Raw genomic sequence first — 20,945 nt, forward strand, 5'->3', positions numbered from 1 at the left:
ATAGATGTGTGTACATCCAGAGATGATCTAGTTACATACACATCTGAAGGTGCACACACACACACACACACACACACACACACACACACACACACACGTCTAGAGAAACATCTTCAGCCTAAATAATGCTAAGACCCACCTGCTCTGAGAACTTGGAAGGCGGTGGGGGGGGTGCTGTCAACCTCTGGTCCAAGAATACTTCTTTTTCACAAGCATAACACCATACACGGAAGGTGGTAAGGTTCACAGTCAGGTTGTGCTTTTTGGCCTAGGAAGCCAAAGGAGTAGTTGAATAGTTATCTAAGGATATGAGCTAGTTAGATTATCTCCTGCTACAGCCCAGCTTTATGTAACTGCTAATAAAGGAGTAAACTCCTGGGACAACTCAGTGGTTGAGGGCCTCTCCACCAGTTAGAGGAGCCTGAAGGAAAAGGTTCACCTGTGCATGAATGGTGCTATGGTCAGCAAAGGATTCCCCACATCCAACATAAGGGCAAGAAACCTAAGAGGACAGAAAAATAAATAAGAGTAAGTAGTAACTAACACTAAGCAGCTTAGGAAATCCAGACCAAATAATTAGCTTCATTTTGAATCACAGAAAAAGCATCTTGACCACTGTTACACTCCTCAACTTTCTCTTAATACAACCCTGAATTGACATTGTTGAGTTTTTTTTAACTTCAGGATCTAAAAGTGAACTAAAATTGGGAATATCTATTATCTCAGAAGATGAAGTGCATGTGACAGTGATTCTACAAAAGGAACCCTTTCAACTTTAGGCCCTTCCTGGCTCCTTTTCATGGTCGTTAATGCCCTCTTCCCCATGGTTAAAAAAAAAAAGCAGCAGATACCAATCTTGTAAAGTAGCCATATTTTTAAGATTGTTGCCCCTGCTATGGTCCCAGAGCAAGTCTTTTCTTCTATTTTATCTCCATTAAAAAGAATTTTCTCATTCCCTGTTCTATTTCCTGTTTTACCACAGGAGAGTAGAGAATGTCTTTTTTCTTAGGATCTGAGTCTTGGATTGTGATCTAGATTGGGAACCAATCCCTAGACAGTTAGTATAGTTTCCTAATTTTGGAATATTCTTTTTATAGACAACAGAGAGTATTAACCAAGGCCTAAGTGGTTTCAAATTCTTGTATTGATGTAAACCCTTCTTTTTTTTTCCTGTCAATTTTTCCTTGTCACTCTACCTGAATTTATGCTATTCCTCATACCTAGAATATCTTCCCCAACTCCTCTAAATTTTAATGGTCACTTCAAAGACCCAACATGAATCCCATTTACTACACAAAGCTTTGTCCAACCACCTAAATGCAAAGATTGATTTCATTTTCTCCAGTACTCCCATTATCACTCATTTGAACTTATCAGTTGGTACTTAAATCATACATTGTTCATCATTTTTCAAGGTGTCTTGCTTCCTCAATGAAATTACAAGTTCATTTCTTATCACTTTCTATAGTCTTCACAACAAGACATGTGCACACAGCTAGAGCTCATTATTTGGTTGACTGGCTAGAATACAATAAGGTTGTATTCCTCCTCTCAGGAATTTCCCATCTTTTTGAGAAGAGCTGTGAATAAGTAAAATCATGTACCCTGAATTTCTTTTGCTCTGGTGCCCTCTTGACTTGACTTCTGAGAACTACATCTGAGCTGATGGAACCTAATGTCTATTCAAAGGCTTTAGGGAGATGGCTGAGCCTAAATTGTGGCTATGGAAAACTCTGAGGTGTCTTACCTGGAGACAGGCCCAGAGGTTCGGTCCTCCTGCTCCACAGGACTGGCAAGTCCCCTTTGTCCATGCAAAAGAAAAAGAATCTCTTTTGAGAAGGATGCTGGAGTCCCCTCGGGGCTTCTGCTTAAGTCTACAAATGACCCAGAAATCTTCCAGGTTTTGAGTGAGTCAGTCATTGCAGGTTTACAAGGTGCCATCACTTCTGTGGTTCACTAGTAAAAAATATTCAATTTCCCACTTTAAATGTCTGCAAATCTCAGTCAGATGAAATCCCTAAGACCAGCCAACAAAAAAGCTCTGGGATTTCCCAACAGAACCCCAGTATTCAGATTACACACAACTCCATAGCTCCGATGCCCATAGCCCAAGGATGACCTGTGACTCCAGATCAGACACATCTGGAGAGAGAGAGGGAGGGAGGGAGGGAGGGAGGGAGAGAGGGAGAGAGGGAGAGAGGGAGAGACTCTGCAGAGGTCCTAGTCAATAGATCCATCCTCCAGAGCCAGTGGAAAGCTGGGCCATAGAATACAGAACATAAGAATTTGAAGGGACCTTACAAAATCATTTCTTCAATTTACAGAAGGAAATTTGGCTCCAGAGAAAGGAAATAACCCATCCCAATTGAGTTAGTGGCAAAGTCAGACACAGAGTCAGGGCTGTTGATATCCTAGGAAAAACTCTTTCCACTATGATGTCTTCCTAGTCACTCCAAGCATCAATATCTCTGTCTTGCACTTTATACCAAAGATCTCCAAATTTTTATAATCATGCATCTTTAGCATTAAAAATGTTTGCATGTGTACTCTCAATATGCATATATGATTCTTTATTATATTATAATCATGCATTATTTTTGCTAATAATCTTGTACATTATAAAACTTATTCAAAAATAAAATATTTTATTTTTTTTTTAGTTTTTGCAAGGCAAATGGGGTTAAGTGGCCTGCCCAAGGCCACACAGCTAGGTAATTATTAAGTGTCTGAGACCGGAATTGAACCCAGGTACTCCTGACTCCAAGGCCAGTGCTTTATCCACTACGCCACTTAGCCGCCCCAAAAATAAGATATTTTAAAGGATAAAATAAAAACTTATATTTGATAGTACAGTCAATAAGAAGTCATTGAAATTTACTGAGTAGGTGGTCACATTTGAACTTTAGGAAAATAATTTTGGTGGCTATGTGGAAGGATGGAATGGAGTGGGGAAGAGATATGAGGTTGGGAGATCAATTAGAAGACAATACAATAATTCAGGAAAGAGGTGATAAAGGCTTGAACTGAGGTAGTGGCAGAGTAAGTAGCAGTTTGGCTGGAACTCCCAGAAAAGGATATTGGGAGCTTGCAAAGAAGGAGTAGGAGAGATTTTAGGAGAACTTCTATTGGTTCACCACCTAATTCTTGGGGTCAGGTTGAACCCTTCTTTGTATGCCACTATTCCATATTAATTAGTTAGTCCACAAGCATTCATTAAGTCTTGCTTTGTACCATACACTAGTATACAGGGAAAGGCAAAAACCTGGTGCCTGCCTTCAGGGAGCTCAGATTCTCAAGGGGGCACATGTAACTACATACACCAGAGATAATGATCTTTATGTTTACACATACATACACACACACACACACACACACACACACCCCACACGCATTTTCTCACATTATAAATAGAAGGGAATATTGGTGGAAAGAATGAGCACCAAAGGAAAGGCTTCCTAAAGGTAGGTTTGGAGCTAAGTCTTTAAGGGTGAACATTCCAGATATGGAAGACAACCAGTGAAAAGACAATAGTGGAGCTGTGAGATCCAGGACTGATAAGAAGGCCAGCGTAACTGAACCACAGCATACGTGGAGGGGAAGAAAGTACAAGAAGACCTCAAGGGGGCAGCTAGGTGGCGAAATGGATAGAACACTGGCCTTGCAGTCAGGAGTACCTGAGTTCAAATCCGGCCTCAGACATTTAATAATTACCTAGCTGCGGGCACCTAGGTGGGGTAGTGGATAAAGCACCTGCCTTGGAGTCAGGAGTACTTGGGTTCAAATCTGATCTCAGACACTTAATAATTACCTAGCTGTGTGGCCTTGGGCAAGCCACTTAACCCCACTGCCTTGCAAAAACTAAAAAAAAAAAAAGAAAAAAGAAAAAAGACCTCAAAGCAGGTATAGGGTGAAGTGCTTTAAATGCCAAACAAAGAATCTGGGGTTTGATTACAAAGGAAGGTAAGAAGGGGCCATTAGAGTTAACAATGCAATGCAGAGACCTATGTATTATGAAAATCTCTTTAGTACCTTAGTTTAGGAAATAATGTACTGGGGAGAGACTTGAGGGAGGGAGACCCACCACCTGGCTAGAACAATCCAGGCAAGAGTTGATAAGAGCCACTCACCAGCCTGTCAAACTGTGAGAGGGAATGTCTTATGAGAGAGGTTATAAGGGTAAAACTAACAGGTCTTGCAAATCTAAGACTTGTGATGGAAAATAACATTCATATCCAGAGAAGGAACCGAGGAGTTTTAAGCTTACTATCTTCAGTTTTTAAAAAGGTAATTTATATATTATGTCTTTTTTCTCTTTTTTTTAAATTTTGATTTGATTCTTCTTTCACAACATGATTAATATGGATCTTTGCTTAGCATGGTTTTATACATGTATAGCCTATATTATATTACTTTCTGTCAGGGGGAAAGCAAAAAATGTAAAACTCAAAATCTTCCAAAAAAAAAATGATTGTTGAAAACTACCATTGCATGTAGTTGGAAAAAAATAAAATATTTAATTAAAATAAAAATCAATAGGTCTTGGGACCAAACCTGACGGACAAAACCTTAGCTGTGCACCTATATGAATGGACAATAGGGGTCACTCTTGGCAGTAATAGTAAGGTGTGGAAGAGTGGGGTGGAATAAAATGAATTCAGTTTTAGACGTCAATGGCATGAGGCAGCTAGGTGGTAGTGGATAGAGCACCGGCCCTGGAGTCAAGGGGACCTCAGTTCAAATTGGCCTCAGACACTTAATAACTTGGCTGTATGGCCTTGGGCAAGTCATTTAACCCTACTGCCTTGGAAAAAAACCATTAAAAAAAAGATGTCTATGGCACATCCAACTTGAGATATCCAAATATCCAAAAGGTAGCTGAAGATGAGAGACTGGAAGACAGCAGAGTGGTAAGCACTGGTTTAGCAGACATGAGAATCATCAGAAGAGAGTTTAATTGATGGGAACTAATGAGATCAAGTAATGTTATGCAGGTAGAAATGATAAGTTTTGAAATGTGGGTTGAGTTTGAGTGAGAGGGCAAGAATGATATTGAGATGTTAAGCCTGGGGGACTGAGAAAATGGTGGTCCCCTCCAAAGTAACATGGAAGTTGGGAAAGGGAAAGCATTTTTGGAGAAAAAAAGAGAACAAGGTTAGTTTGGGACATGCTGCATTTGAGACACTTAGGGGACCCAGTTCAAATAATGATTATGAACATTTATATAATGCCTACTGTAGGCCAGGTCTGAGCGCTAAATCTTATCTCATTTGATCCTCACAACAACCCTGGGTAGTGGGTGCTATTTTCCCTATTTTATATTTGAAGAAACTGAAGAAAATAGAGGTTAGGTGATTTGCTAATGGTCACACAACTAGGATATGTCTGAAGTGAGATTTGAAGTCAGATCTTCCAGACTCCAGGTCCACTTCTCTATCCACTTTACCACCCAGGTGTCCCAATATGATCAATGGGTGGCTGTTGACTGAATCAAGACTAAGGAACCTTCATTTAAAAAAAGCCTTTAGGTAAGAGTTGATAAACAATGCTAAAGGGAAGTATCCAGGTGCACAGTCTAATTAAAGGAACCTAAAAAGAATAAGCTGCTAGGTGGTGCAGTGGATAGAGCACCACCCTGGAATCAGGAGTACCTGAGTTCAAATCCGGCCTCAGACACTTAATAATTACCTAGCTGTGTGGCCTTAGGCAAGTCACTTAACCCCATTTGCCTTGCAAAAATATAAAAAAAGGTAAGCCAGAGATCGATAAAAACACAGATGCTTTAATTTTGACAGAGAGGCAAAAATTTCTGTTTAAAAATTGCCTGTCTTATTATTTATCTTCAGAAGCTAATGATAGTGAGATATGGCTGGCTGTGTGATCCTGTGTAATCTAATCATCCTTTTAAAAAAATTTTAGAATTACAGCAGAAGTGTCCAACAAAACCTAGGTTGTACCAAATAAAAATATAATTGGGAAATATTTAACAAAATGAATAAACTTATAACAAAATATAGATAATATTAAATATCTATTTAATATTAATCTAATATTAATTATCTGTAGTTTACTAAGTCAATGTGTAGCTGGCAGGAATTCTTGCCTACTTGTTTAGTGGCCCCATTTCTATCTGAATTTGATACTACTGCTGTATAGCCTAAAGCAAAAGCACATGATAATGTATACAATGTTTTCAAGGTAGAGGTGAAAATAGTGAAGGGTTCAGAGGTGATCAATTCAAAGTCAAATAGCAATGGAGACAAAAATATAAGTGGCATAGTTCCCAGTTCCAGTCTAAGTTTCATCCTCCACAATTCCTCCCCTACATCCCTCATGAATTCTAAGAGAAATTCCAGATACCAGGCTTTCATCATAGGACCTAGAGCTATTTTTTTGTTTGGTTATTTTAAAGACTATAAAACATGCAAAACCAAAATCCAAGAAAGCATCTGGGAAAAAGCCCTGAAATTAGAAGAAAAAATATTGTCAGAAAACCATCACTAAGTTGGCAACTACTGATTAAAGGAATCTTTAATAAATCTGGCCTTGAAAGTAAATTTTAAAAAGCATCTGTTTGGGGCGATTCATGTGGCAGAGGGTGGAAACATTGACAACACTGATTCTCTTCCCCCACTTTTTTTGAAGGTTTTTGCAAGGCAGTGGGGTTAAGTGGCTTGCCCAAGGCCACACAGCTAGGTAATTATTAAGTGTCTGAGGCCGGATTTGAACTCAGGTACTTCTGATTCCAGGGCCGGTGCTCTATCCACCATACCACCTAGCCACCACGACACCACTGATTCTCAATTGCTTTGGAATTTTAAAGGATTTTTATACCTTGTTTGATTTCTCACCAAACTCTTCTTCCCTAAGTGTTTTATTATTTAAAAGTTAATTTTGTCTAAAGAATTTTATGACATTCTTTCTTTTGGAAGTAAGTATTAAGTGTCTGAAAGTGGATTTGGACTCAGGTCCCCCTGACTCCGGGGTGCTAATCTATCCGCTGTACTTATTCTTTACAAACAAAAGAACATAAGATGAGGATCTTTAAAATTCCTGAGTCCAAATTTCCACATTGAGAATCCCATTTACAAAGATTCTTGGAAGATGATCTCTGCTTAGGTGCTTCCAGTAATGGGAGCAAATAACTTTGTTCCTTCATATAACAAGCCTTTTAGAGGCTTTGCTAATTTATTTGTCTTTCAAAATGAGGCACTCACATCTGTCCTCATATTTATAATATTAACTCACTTAGAATGAAATTAGGGTGCTTCCATCCTATACCCTATTCTACCAAGGATTGTATTCAATTAAGATAAAAGGCCCAACAAGCCCTTCCTGGTCACTAGAAGATTAAACGAAGTATTTTGCCTGATGTTACCTTAATCCTCACATTTTAAATGACTCTACCAAATCCCTAAAGAATGTTCAGTTCCTCCTTTGTATTACTGTCCATGTATGTATTATTTCCAAATGCTAATGGCCTAAGACCATTAGCATTAGCTAAATTAAAATCAAACTGATCCAACTTATCATGGTTGGCCACTACACTATATCACCAGGAAAATAGCCTTCTAATAGGATGTTGACATTTCCATTTACTTAAAAGGTTGAGGAAGGATGAAGACAGAAGATATCTGGAGCAACAATAGGTCTGTGTATACAATCAATCCTTCCACTGATACAGGCCATCTCTATACTCCAGGAGCAGGGACAACAAACAGATCCCATCTCCTACAAAATATGGTATCTTACCTTGGATTTCAGTAGTAAGTCTTCTTTGGTGATCTCACCTATAGAATCAAGGTGAGGGCAAAGTTCCCTAGGGTCTCCCATCCTTAACCTAGTTCACCTAAGAAGATACAAAAGTCATCTTTAGCTGATTTGTCTCCTTTCACAGGGAAAGTTAGCTATTAATAAAGACATGCACAAGGTCAAAATTAAACAATCTTTACTGCCTTTTGGGTGGGGAATGAATCAAATTCTTCCACCAAGTGAATACTCTATTAATTGCTAGGGAGCAATACAAGAAGATTGGATTTAGAAGGGCTATAGGGGGAAAGGTCAGATGTTGATACCCAAATTTTCCTAAATATTCCTCCAGAGAAACAAAATATTTTCTATCCTGTGAGCACCCTCACCAAAAGAAATATTTTTAAATCATTAAACAATGACAAACAGGGGCAGCTAGGTGGCGCAGTAGAGAGAGCACGGGCCCTGGAGTCAGGAGGACCTGAGTTCAAATTTGACCTCAGACACTTAATAATTGCCTAGCTGTGTGGCCTTGGGCAAGTCACTTAACCCCACTGCCTTGCAAAACAAAACAAAAACAAAACAAAAAAAAACAATGACAAACAGTAGGAAAAGCAGCACAATCAGCCCTTATTGAGAATTCCTTTCAGGAAATGTTTTTTCTAAAAAGACAATTATGTTAAAGGCACTATATATAGTCATTTAAGCAACATTCATTAAATTAGTAAGTGGACCAGTTATAAAAGCAGGGATAATTCAGATAAGAGAGCAATGCAAAATAATAAGCTCTTCTATATTTCAGCAGAAATCACCAAAGTTGGCTTTATCATTGCCATGAATGAACTTGAAGGAACAGCTTCAGCCATCACTTGTGAGGATTCTGGTTTGCCATACCTCTAAGTGACTCCACTGGGCAGGTACAAGCATTCTCCTATAGTTGAATTCAAAATTTCAACTCCTTTGGAAGAAGTTGATCAGGATTATACCAAAGAACCTAGAAAAGGGGAAAAAAACCTAGTCTTTCAGTGTTTTAATAAACACTTTTATTAATAACAACAAACAATACAGATATTTGGTAGTTCAGTGGATCAAGTCCCTGACCTGGAGTCAAGAAGATTCATCTTCCTGAGTTCAAATCTGGCCTCAGACAATTTCTAGCTTTGTGACCCTATCATTTAATCCTGTTTACCCCAGTTTCCTCATCTGTAAAATGAGCTGGAGAAAGAAATGGCAAACCATTCTATATCTTTGCCAAGAAAATCCCATTTGGGGTCACGAAGATTGGGGCACAACTGCTTTTTAAAGTTTTCCAAAAGAATATTAAACATGATTTCATTTTACCCTCATAACAAACCTGTGAAGCAGATGCTATTATTATTCTCATTAGATAAGTTAAAGCTTAGAGAGAGCAAGTGACCTTAACCAGACTGATGCAACTAGACTTCAAAAGGTCTCAAAATCAAGTCTTCCTGGCTCCAAGCCCAAGGGTTACATCCACTTTGCCATCTAGCTGCATGGTTTACAAGACCCATATGTAATGGGAAAAAATTAAGATGCCTCTATTATAGGATGATCAATATTTAGCAAACATTCATCAGGCTAGATTATTAGTGATTTTTTTTAAATGCTACACTCCTCGGAATGCCCATCAATTGGGGAATGAATGAACAAGTTGTGGTATATGAATGTAATGGAATACCATTGTTCTATAAGAAATGACAAGGAGACAGATTTCAGACCTATACAAACTGGTGCTGAATGAAGTCAACAGAACTAGGAAAACATTATACAATTAAACAGCAACATTGTGCTATGATCAATTTTGACAGAATTTTTGTTCTTCTCAGCAATGCAGTTATCAAAGACAATTCTAAAAGATTTGTGATAGAAAATGCCTTCACATCCAGAGAATGAACTCTGGAGTCTGAATGCAGATTGAAGCATATTATAGTCACTTTTTAAAATCTATTTTTTGTTTTGTTTTTTCCTTCTTGTGGTTTTCCCTTGCATTTTGAAACTTTTTTTCACAGCACGACTAATATAGAAATAAGTGTAATTAGATTATACATATATAACCTGTGATAAACTGCTTACTCTCTTAAGATGGAGGGAGGGAAGAGAGGAAAGGAGAAAATTTCACAAAAATGAATGCTGAAAATTATTTTTACATATATTTGGAAAAATAAAGAAAAAGAATTAAAGAAAAAAATGTTGCACTCCAGAACTAAGGTTCTTAACCTTTTTGCGTCCTGACCCAGTCTGAGAATATTGGTGGACTCCATCTTAGAAGCATGTTTTTATCAAAGTATAAAATATACTAATTATAAAGGAAACTAATTATAGTTAAATATAGTCATCAAATTTTTTTTTAAAAGTTCATAGGCAGGGACGGCTAGGTGGCACAATGGATAAAGCACTGGCCCGGGAGTCAGGAGTACCTGGGTTCAAATCCAGTCTCAGACACTTAATAATTACCTAGCTGTGTGGTCTTGGGCAAGCCACTTAACCCCATTTCCCTTGCAAAAACCTAAAAAATAAAAGTTCATAGGCCCCTGGTTAAATAATTCTATTCTAGAGAAGCTTAGAATCAGAAAACCCTGGATTCAAATCTCCTCTCAACATTTATTAACTATATAACTCTATGTAAGTCACATAACTTTAATCCACCTCATGCAACTCTCTAAAACTAAGTTAGGTTGAGATCTGAGACACGTGTAGTTGGAGAGCGTTCCATACAAGTTGTAGCATTCAAATGATAAAGCCAAATAGACCTTTAATTTCTAGGATTAATTTAACTTATTTTGCAGGTAGATTGGGCGCATTGCCAACATATCTTTTGGGCTTTTCTGATAACTAGAACTTGCTCAGCCTCAAAGTCAGCACAAGGCTCAGCCAGCAAGCTTTTTCAGTCTCTGAACTTCACCTGATTCATTCAGACTTATTAAAGGAAAAAAATTCCACAAAGGTTACAAGAAGATGTATTCACCCACTGGATTCCACTGGATTCAGGGCAGTGGCTATTAGTTTTGACATAGAAATTCTATTCTCTTCTTTTCCCTCTCTGGTCCAGCCTCCCATTCCTTCAGTTAGGATGAATTTGGCTATTTATCATACATTCCATCCTAGCTCATCATCCAGTTTGTTTCAAGAGGCTATCCTAAGTCTTTAGAAACACAAACCTATTACAACCTATTTTTTTTTTAAGTTTTTGCAAGGCAATGGGGTTAAGTGGTTTGCCCAAGGCCACACAGCTAGGTAATTATTAAGTGTCTGAGGCCAAATTTGAACTCAGGTACTACTGACTCCAGGGCTGATGCTCTATCCACTGTGCCACCTAGCTACCCCCATAACCTATTTCAAAGTTTTTGTAGTTCAGACTGTGGCTACAACCAATTCCATTCACTTCTTCTGCAATTCCCAGGGAGGGCTAGTGTTCCTATTAAGGAATTGTTTGAAAAGGGAGTAGCAATTGGAAAGTATTTAAATTGAATCAACAAATCACAGGACAATGATTGGCTTCAACCAAGTTTGACAACCTCTAAGACAGATTAAGCAATATTTTTTAAGTCTCCCCCCAGAGGCAACCATATTCATTTAGCATTTATGCATTACTGAATGACAATTTACCTTCACACAGATCCTTTCTTCCCAATTTAGACTTTTAACTATTTCAGAACATGTCAATTCAACCAGCATTTATTAAATAACTGAGTAGCAAGCATGGTACTAGTTATAGGAAGATTTAAAAAAAAAGTTTCTCACCTTTTGCAGCTTACATTTTCCTGGAAGATATAACATGCACTGGAAAGCAAAAAACAAAATTTATACAAAGCAGTTTCAAAGGTGAGAGAGTTCAGTAGTATAACTGGGGAGGACACCAATTTTATACAGGAGGAAGCACCTGGGTGATGCTTTAAGGAGTCTAGGGATTTTAAGAGTTGAAGGTGAGGAGTGATTAAGTTCCTCTACACAGAAGATCTAATGTGAAAAGGTGAGAGAAAGATGGTGTGCTAGGAGAAAGAACAAATAATTCACTCTTCATTAGACTTGCAACTATAAGAAGGAGAAGAATGTAGATGGGCTTCAAATTCTAGGCTGAGGAGTTTGTCCTAGATGTAGTAAAGAACTATTGAAGATTTTTGAACAGGGAGATGATAAGTCTGTTTAGGGGATGTCAATTTGGCAGTTGTGAAGGGAATAGATTAGATAGGGGAATGATTACAGGTAGAAAAAAACAACTGGGAAGCTATTGAAATTATCCAGGTAAAGGCCTAGACTAGAGTGTAGATTATGTATGTCTACAGGATTTAAGTACAAGAGATGTTATAGAAAAATAATGATAAGACTTGAAAACTGATAGGACCTAGAGAGAGGAGTCAAGCATGACCTAAGATATCAAACCTGGGTGGCTAAGAAGTAGTACTCTCAACAGAAATAAAAGTTGGGAAGAAAAATGGGTTTAGCAGAAAAGATATGGTATAATCAGAGGATCTATGCTCAAATTTCAATTCTGCAACTTACTACATTAGGTAAGTCACATAATTTCTCAACTTCAGTTTCATCTGTAAATTGAAGGGATTATGATTATTAAATGATTATTTATTAAATTGAATTTATTAATATTAATTATATAATATTAATATTAAATTATTATTAAGATGCTATCCAACTCCAAATATATGCGATACTAGAGGATCAGGAGCCTTAATAGTTGTCCATATTTAGTGGAGAGTAGAATAATGGCCCATAAAGTTTATTAAGGAATGGTCAGGAAGGCTGGAGGAGACAGAAAGTATGGCCTCCTGGATAGAGAACTGGCTTTAGCACAAGAAAAACCTGGGTTCTAATCCATATTAGTTATGTGACCCTGGACACTTAATCTTTCTGGGTCCAAACAGCTTTTCAGCTGCAAAGGAGATGAAAAGCAGTTGTGGCAAAGAACATCCCTTACCTGAAGTTCTTATTCTAATGAAATAATACTAGGAAACCAAGAGAGAACAATGCCATGGAAACTGAAGGAGAACAGACAGTCAAATTAGAAAGCAGAAACTTCAAGAGGCGAAGAAGAATGAGGCCAAGAAAAGGTCAAGAATTTGACAGGTAAGAAATGTTGGTCATCTAAAAGAGGGAAGAATGATGGGGTTGTAAAGAGTCTGACAATTGAATGGGAGGAAAAGAAATGGAGGCAATTAAGTGACTCATTTCCAGGAGGAGTTTGGCTCCTGAAAAAAGTAGAAATAAAGGAGGATATGTCATTTAAAGGCACAGAAGAATCAAAAAGGCTACTTAAGCATGAAGCATGTTTTTAGGCATGAGGATGGAAGCCACACATAGCAAGATAAGATAGACAGTAAATGATGAATGGAATAAACTCCAGGAAGGGACTGGAACAATTAGTTTCAGCAAGGACAAGTCCCCATTCTTTTGGATGAAAAGCCAAGAGAATAAAAGGAGAAGTTGTGAAGTATTAGAGAGGAAGGGAAATTCTCAAAGGATGACCCCTATTTTCTCAGAAAAGTCGAAGACCAGGTTCTTTGTTGAATCTAATATATCCTACCACACAGCAATATGCAAATTAAAGACATCTCCACTCCAAATGTTCATATGAACTATTTGTACTTAACCTGTGAGTGAGTCTTCTGAGTTTGTATTCATCTGATTAGCCACAACTGGACACAATGTACCTTAACCCCAAACGAAGTGATATCATTTTGGTCGTCTTTGAGCATCAAAGACAATAACCAAGCAAATAATCTTATTCAGTTGTTCAGTGTTCAGTGATCAGTGATCAATATTATTCACAATGATGTTACAGTCTTACAACTTATATAGGCATTAGACCTTGGCAGAGACGGAAACTCAGAAAAAAAATCATAAACTCTGATTATTAAGCAGGTACAGTTATATACCACTACATACTGGTATAACCAAGCTTCATAAGTCAAACAAATAAATTAGGAAATACAATAAAAGTAAAAATCTGAACAACTTTCCTAAATCCCCTCCCTCAAAAAAATGAATTGGAGCTATCCTAATTTCCAATTTGAACCAACAAAAAACTTCTAAATAATTCAATTCATAGAATACTGGACCCAGAGTCAAGAAGACCTAAGTTCAAATCTGGTCTCAGATATTTACTACCTGAGTGATCCTGGGTAAAAGACTTAACTTCTCTCTGTTTCAGTTTCCCCACTTGTAAAATGGGTTTATTAATTAAGTCTATCTTTATGATGAGGATAAAATATTTGTACAGTGCTTTTTAAACCTTAAAGTATTATGTAAATGGTAGCTAACATTAATACCATTATTATTAATCCACAGTGTTGATGTTTTGTATTAGGATGCACTTGAGAGTGATAAAACTTTGATAACTCAGTATCATGATCATACCTATCTCTACATTAAAAGTAGGCTACTATCTAAAAAGTTTTCTTCAGTTCTTCTCAAAAAACTGTGATATTTATTTTGTGTCTGTTCTAAGACATTCTAACCTACCATAGAATTAGAAGCTGAGCCATGATCACGAAAAGAACTCATTCCTAGTACAAAGTTAATAAATTCTTTCTTGCTGTTGCTTTGTTTATCTCTCAGATTGGAAATCAAGAATTGAGACCTCCCTTAGATATTCTGAAAAGAGAGACTGAATAGTTTTGATTCAGTATAGAAGGAAATGCTGACTTGTGTAGGATTACCAAAGTTTGTGGTTAACTATACTGCATTTAGATCTGCAGTCTGATGTAGAGGTGAGATTTTTTTGCTAATGTTTTTGCCTTAATTCAAGAATGCTTCCAGAAAACTAACTCCTAACTCTCCGAAGAAATACTCTATATTATATATGTTCCAGACATATTCTATCATATCTATGAAAGCAGAAATTCAGTGACTCTCTCACCTATAGTTATACTGTGGGGGAAAAACTCAAGTCTTTCTTTAGATGTAAGAAATACTCATAATCAAAGTAGATTCAAATGTATGTTCTATCCTTTCACTATAGAAAGGTCTTTTATTCCTACCTATTTTAACCAAGGTCTTCTTTCATTGCAACAAGATATTGTCATCATATAACAATAAATTTATATCACCTAGTCATTTATTAAAATTATATTGTATCTGTTAAAAAAAAAACAAATAAATTACCTTAAGCATAGCTTCTACTGTTTTCTCTTTTGTCCAGGTCACATAGAAAGAGGATAATATAAGAAACACTTGTCCACAAAGTCCCTGAATTATGGTTCAGACCTGATAAGAAATGATTCCTTGAGCTTAGGAGCACTACTCCACAAAGTAAGACCTTTTCCACCCACCAAAAATATGCTTTCTTCTTTTGACATATAACATATAGAAATTTACTAAAGTCCCTGCAAAGCTCATAACTTAGGCAGAAATTAAGAGCCAAATCCCCCAAGAACTAAAATTCAGACCTTTGGAACTTAAAAAGAATTGGCTATAAATAGGCAAAGAACAGAAAGCTACAGTAAGCACTAATTAAACTTGAGGTTAATGGTTTCTTAAGTCAAGGAAATAATCTTTATTTAATAGGAACTGATGATGAGCAAACCCTAAAAATGCAGCACAGGTCAAGGACTGCCTATTATTCACAACCTTTCCTAGAGAACAAACTGTCAAGTTCTTTTCACTAATCCTATAAAGCTTTTACCAGAAACTTGGCAATGTTTAAGATTCCTCATTTTTATCTTAGATATGGGAAAAGTATAAAATACTTTGAAAAGAACAAAGAAATGGAGTGCCTGGAAAAGGAAATGCACTCAGTAGGCATTTGTTCAGAACCTGTTGAAAAGAAATTAAAATTTATAAAAAGCAGAGCTCCTATAGCTTTCTCTCTTTCTTATGCAGTCATTTCTAAAACTCCAAATCTTCCTATGCCATAAGTAACTGATCACCTTCCATATTCATACAAAAATTGCAGTACTACTTGGTATAGGAATGCATTCTCCTGGCCAGTCTTATGTCACTTTCTCCCTCTTAGTTGATAGAAACATACACACACACACACACACAAAAAACCCTCTAAAAATTGGGAGGTTTTCTTTTGGGGGAAGGGTGAAAAAAACAGAGAGGGGGAGGGGAGAGACAGACAGACAGTCAGAGAAAGGACATATACACACAGAGACAAAAAAAAAGCTTCTGCCTGAACTTTCAGAGTGAAATCAGTCTTCCTTTGGAGGCTGCCAGGTTACACAATTAAGATTTCAAAAGAGAGGCTGTAGGTGAAGATAAATGTTCTTTTAGAAGAGATCAAATGCAACTGTCAGACTTTACTCCCTGGCATAGGAGAGTCAGGAAGAGGCAGGGCCATGAGCAAGCAACAAATTCTAACAGAACTAGAGCCCAGGAAGTCTGTTATCTAGGCTGCTTTAGAATGTTACTCATCATTTTCCTGAAGAATTTTTGCTGCATCATCCTTGTTCATACAGGTGGTGTGATATGGCTAAGATCTAAGCCTTTGAAATTCTAGCATTACATCCCTCCTCATGAAAAAGAAGTTATAAAGTGAGTGCTAGAAGGATTAACTGACCAGGGGCCCATCCCATTGGTGCTCATAGGAATGAATAGAGCTAATAATAAATACATAGTAAAAACTAAACAGGCTTGCAACCCTTTGGAAACACTTCTCATCCTAACTAATCTTCCCTGGAGCTACCAGTTTTTTTGGTTTTATTGTCTAGTTTTTGTGTTTTTCTAGACCACCCTCTGATTTCAGTCTTTATCTAATTCTTTTACCAGAATTACCAAATACACTCATTCCCTTTCCAACATTCCCCTCAAATGCCTTGTTTGACTTCCCCCATCTATTCCACGGTCCTGACTTCCAAATATTTTGGTTATTAACAACCTTAATCACTCCCCCCAAACTCTCACATTTTCTCCAAGGTTTTATTATCCTCTCCTACCAAAACTGCTTCCCATTTCCGAAACTTCTCCTTACCAGTTGGGGGTGGGTGGGAGAAGAATGGGGGAAAGTCTCCCATGGCCTCAATCTATTCCCAATCTCCCATTACTTGAGTCCTCTGGTGCTCCTCCTCAAACCTCCCTCCCAGAGCGCCCTAACACGCCCTACCTTCACACCCTCCCCATTCTCCCTTCTCTCTCTCCCGCCGACATCCCCCTTGAAGTCCCCTCCGTCCCTTCCGCCTTTCCCCCGCTGACCTGCCCCAGCACCCCAAACATCCTCCCTTCAACGTCGGCTCCAGTTTCCCCCTCCCCCAATTCTTTCATTCCTCCCCACGCCTAGACTCTCCCCCTCAACTCTCCCACGCCCATTTCCAGTTAATTCCTCAAGCCGGGGAGCTAAACCTGGGCCAGGCTCCTAGTCCCCGCAACGACAGAAACGGGGTCCCGGCCGCTCACCGGCCCCTCCTCGGGTCCTGGCTCGCCCCTCCGGGGCTCGGGCTGCGCCTGCGGCTTCGGCCCCCCGGGGCCCGGGGTTCCGTCCGCCTCCAGCTGAGGCCGGGGTCCGGCGGGGCGCGGGGGGGAGGGGAGCCGCGGGCGGGGGGAGGGGGAGTCCTTTGCAACCAGGACAGGTGCAAGGAAAGGCGGGCGGGGGCGCGGCGCGCCCGGCTGGTCCCCGGATGGGGCCGGGGCAGGGGGCGCAGCGGCAGCGCGACCCCCGAGCGGGCCGTCCGGAGCGCCGGCCGGAGGAGCCCAGCAGCTCCTAGGCCAAGGGCGGAGGCGGGGCTCGCAGGCGGCCCGGCTCCGGGCCCGGGAGGCGGGGACTCCTGGGGCTTACTTGCGCAGCCCTCTCCCCCAGTGCCCTGGTTACCTCCTCCTGGGAGAGGGCACCGCCAGCAGCCTCCTCGCAGAGATGGGGGACTTCAGCAGCGGCACAGGGAAAGCATCTTCAGCCCGGACTGTGCGTGCATGTGCTCTGCATGCAGACTTTCCTGTTTATGGGCACGGAGCAAGAGGCAGGTGGGTGGGATCACTGCAAAGTGACAATATTTTTTTAAGAGCATCGGTAAAACCTTTTTTAAAAGAAGAGGATCATAGATCTTGCCACCCAACGCCTTTCCTCCCCTCCCCTCCTATGGATCGCCATCTCCTTAAGAGAAAACCTGTGTCAGCTATCTGTGATCCCAGTGCTCAGACCCAGAAGACTTGAACCTATTCCCTCTAAGTCCTTTGGGAGAAAAAAGATACCCTTCTCCACAAAGTAACAGTCGGCTTTCTTCTATTGGACAATATACGGTCTTTATGCTGGGAGAGGGGGAAGCGCTATGGGTACAAACAACTAGGGTCCTTAGGGTAAGCCTCCAGAAGTCTAGGAGAAACTGGGGCTCAAATGGAAAAGCAAGCAAGACTCACTTCTCTAAATTTTGCCTAATCTTTCAGATCCCGCTCCAGCCCTATCTCCTCCAAGAAACCTTCAAGAACCAGCCCAACCCATTTCCCAGTGATGGCTGGCTTCCAGGTGGCACTTATATAATTTTGGCTGCATAATCAGCTTTGACCTTATGACATCTTTTAATTGTTTTGAACTATTATTTAATTATTTTCACTGTTTACACTCAACATGAATGTATTTTAATCTTTACTCAATTCAGCAAACATTTATTAAATATCTACTGCTTCAAGGCACTGTCAAAGATGTTGAGAAAACAGAGATGCAAACAACAATCTAAGAAGGGCAGGGGAGATTTTAATTTGAATAACAGTTATGAGTTACTGTGAGGAAGGTGTTTTGTAAAACTTAAAGCACTATAATAAACAAACCAACTAATATTGTGGCTGTTATTTCTCTTTTTGATATCCTGTCTCTCTCACTTAAGTCCTTGGGGTAGGGCCTTCAAAGACTAGCATAGGGGGCAGCTAGGTGGCATGTTGGATAGAGCACTGGCCCTGGAGTCAGGAGGACTTGAGTTCAAATTTGGTCTCACTTAATAATTACCTAGCTGTGTGACCTTGGGCAAGTCATTTAACCCCACTGCCTTGCAAAAATAAAAACAAAAAACAAAAAAACCCCCCAAAGATTAGCATAGTACCTTTTCCTGAAGGTAGCACTCAATAAGTATTAGTTAATTAAATGATTTAACTTGTGAAGATCCAGACTCCTCAATTAAATTATAAGCTTCCTCAGGGCAAGGAGATCATAACTTCAATTTCTAAAACCGTATAGCATCTAACACTACTAAATGCACAAGAAACAGTGATTTGATAGGATTGAGTTTTCATATACTTGTGGAGGAGGATCGGCTAGGGAAGAATCAGCAAAGCTTAATCATAAAGTATAACAGGCATTCCTAGGCGACTAGGTAGCACATTGAATAAAGCTCTAGTCTAGTCTGAAGAAAGGAAGACCTGAATTCTATTTTGGCCTTAAACACTTTCAAGCAGGGTAAATCACCTAATCTATCTGCCTCAAGTTTCCTCCTCTGTAAAATGGGGGTAATCATGGCACCAATGTCCTAGGGTTGTTGGGAGGAACAAATGAAATCTATGTAAAGCACGTTGCAAACCTGAAAGACTAGACAAACACTAGTTTACCATTATATACTCTAGATTAGTGGGGTCAAATTCAAATAGAAATCAGGCTACTAAATCAAACATAAGGATCCCTATAGACCACATGCTGACTTAGAAAATATTGTGTTTTACTCTATTTTTATCTATTTTGTTTAATATTTTCCAATGATATTTTCACCTTTTCCTATGTACTAGGGTGTTGGGAGCTGTCTGTGTGTGGTGTGTTAAGACACTTCTGAACAATAGAAGTCTGAATTAAGAGACTTTTAAATGGGGGCTTAGAGAGATGTGTGGTCTTTAACACTGGAAAGTCCATGATGATATATCATCTAGTCCGACCTGATCATCCTGGGGAAACTGAGGGCTACAGTAGGAAAGTGGCATGCACAAAGTCACATTGAAAAGTAGGTAGAACACAGGTCTGGTGCTCTTTCCACAGTACTACCAGTCAAATTAGCAATTAGAACAAATGGTACCAGTTTGTTGAACAAAAATACTAACTTCCTTAAATCTAAATCAAAGTATTTTAAGCAGCAGCTAGCAAACCAATTCTAGCCAGAACCAAACGTCTCTCCTAAAACAAAAAAAGATCAAAATATTCTCACAATTCAATCCAACAAATATTTATTAAATCTAAATTCATAGTAATAACAGCTAACATAAAATAGCACTTTATGATTTATAAAATGCTTTTTTTACATCCATGATCTTATTCAATTCTCTCAACAGTCTAGTGAAATAGATAATACAGAGAACCTTCTTTTTCCAGAATCCAGTAGTCAAAAGGCTACTATAACTAATGTTAACTAAAACTATAGGAGGCCTCCTTCTCATTGGCTAAGGACTGCAGAGGCCTGGAGCCAGGCGCTACTACCCTTAGAGCTGTTAGGTTTAAAATAATAATAAAGGAGAAGTGCAATTTATTTTCCCCTTTTAAAAAATTCATCTCGGGGCTGTGGGATATTGGGAAACCGTCTCTTAAATCCAAATACAATTTACTTTTTTTTTTTAGGTTTTTTGCAAGGCAATGGGGTTAAGTGGCTTGCCCAAGGCCACACAGCTAGGTAATTATTAAGTGTCTGAGACCGGATTTGAACACCCAGGGACTCCTGACTCCAGGGCCGGTGCTTTATCCACTGCGCCACCTAGCCGCCCTACAAATTTACTTTTAAAAGTATTATTTTAGGCTGGCTCATTCATTCTTTTGAAAGGCCAACTCTCCAGTCTGAATTAGATAATTTCTGAAATGTAACAGAGCCAAGGGCTACAACCTGGAGGTGCCTGGGAGTTTAGATTTGCCCCGAGGCATCTTTGGGGGCGGCGGGTTCGGGGCACCCGCTTAACTTTGAGTTGCCGCTCGCGTGGGAGTGGGGAAGGGAAAGGAGGAGGGGAAAGTGAGGTTGCAAGGGCGGCAGGGGAGAGGGGCATGGGAGGGGAGGCAGGGGGTCCCCGTTTTAGGAGATCGCGCTCTGCCTCCTCTGCCCTTCCCCACGGCTCTGGAAGGGAAACTGCCGCGGCGCCCCGCGCCCACACTCACCTCGGCGGGCCCGCTCGGCAGCTCCCTGCCCATCCCCCTCGGAGCTGGCAGCGGCGCCGCGGCAGAAGCGCAGGGCCGGGCCGGGGCGGGGCCGGGGGGCGGGGCGGGGCGGGGCGGGCTACCGGGCGCGCGGCCCTATGGGAAGCCCCGGTGCGCGCCTGGGAGCCGGGGGGGCGGGCTC

At 39.8% G+C, this 20,945-nt stretch overlaps 2 protein-coding genes across 9 annotated transcripts in view; one reads left to right on the forward strand and one right to left on the reverse strand.

The window, feature by feature from the left end:
* Window positions 1-20,853, reverse strand: part of USP20 (ubiquitin specific peptidase 20) — a 47,595-nt gene extending 26,742 nt beyond the window's left edge. The window contains exons 1-9 of one of the 8 annotated variants that reach the window (XM_074210923.1): window positions 20,765-20,853; window positions 17,528-17,689; window positions 14,884-14,985; window positions 11,509-11,547; window positions 8,641-8,740; window positions 7,750-7,846; window positions 1,748-1,801; window positions 440-502; window positions 140-268 (exon numbers count right to left, since the gene is read on the reverse strand). In XM_074210923.1, the coding sequence (XP_074067024.1) occupies window positions 140-268; window positions 440-502; window positions 1,748-1,801; window positions 7,750-7,830 (327 nt within the window). In that variant the 5' untranslated portion in view covers window positions 7,831-7,846; window positions 8,641-8,740; window positions 11,509-11,547; ... (1 more) ...; window positions 17,528-17,689; window positions 20,765-20,853. Of the gene's footprint in view, window positions 1-139; window positions 269-439; window positions 503-1,747; window positions 1,802-7,749; window positions 7,847-8,640; window positions 8,741-11,508; window positions 11,548-14,883; window positions 14,986-17,061; window positions 17,404-17,527; window positions 17,690-17,904; window positions 18,055-20,764 lie in introns of those variants that run through there. The other 7 variants (XM_074210925.1, XM_074210927.1, XM_074210929.1 and 4 more) reach the window with 7 other exon arrangements.
* On the forward strand, window positions 12,752-18,515 carry LOC141493216 (uncharacterized). Its single transcript, XM_074194274.1, has 4 exons — window positions 12,752-12,846; window positions 16,881-17,219; window positions 17,284-17,676; window positions 18,097-18,515. Exons 1-4 carry the CDS (start codon window positions 12,752-12,754, stop codon window positions 18,188-18,190), a joined length of 921 nt encoding a protein of 306 aa, XP_074050375.1. The 3' UTR covers window positions 18,191-18,515.
* Window positions 20,854-20,945: the final 92 nt, after the last annotated feature.

Source organism: Macrotis lagotis, chromosome 1, assembly GCF_037893015.1.
Source record: "Macrotis lagotis isolate mMagLag1 chromosome 1, bilby.v1.9.chrom.fasta, whole genome shotgun sequence".
Lineage (NCBI taxonomy): Eukaryota > Metazoa > Chordata > Mammalia > Peramelemorphia > Peramelidae > Macrotis > Macrotis lagotis.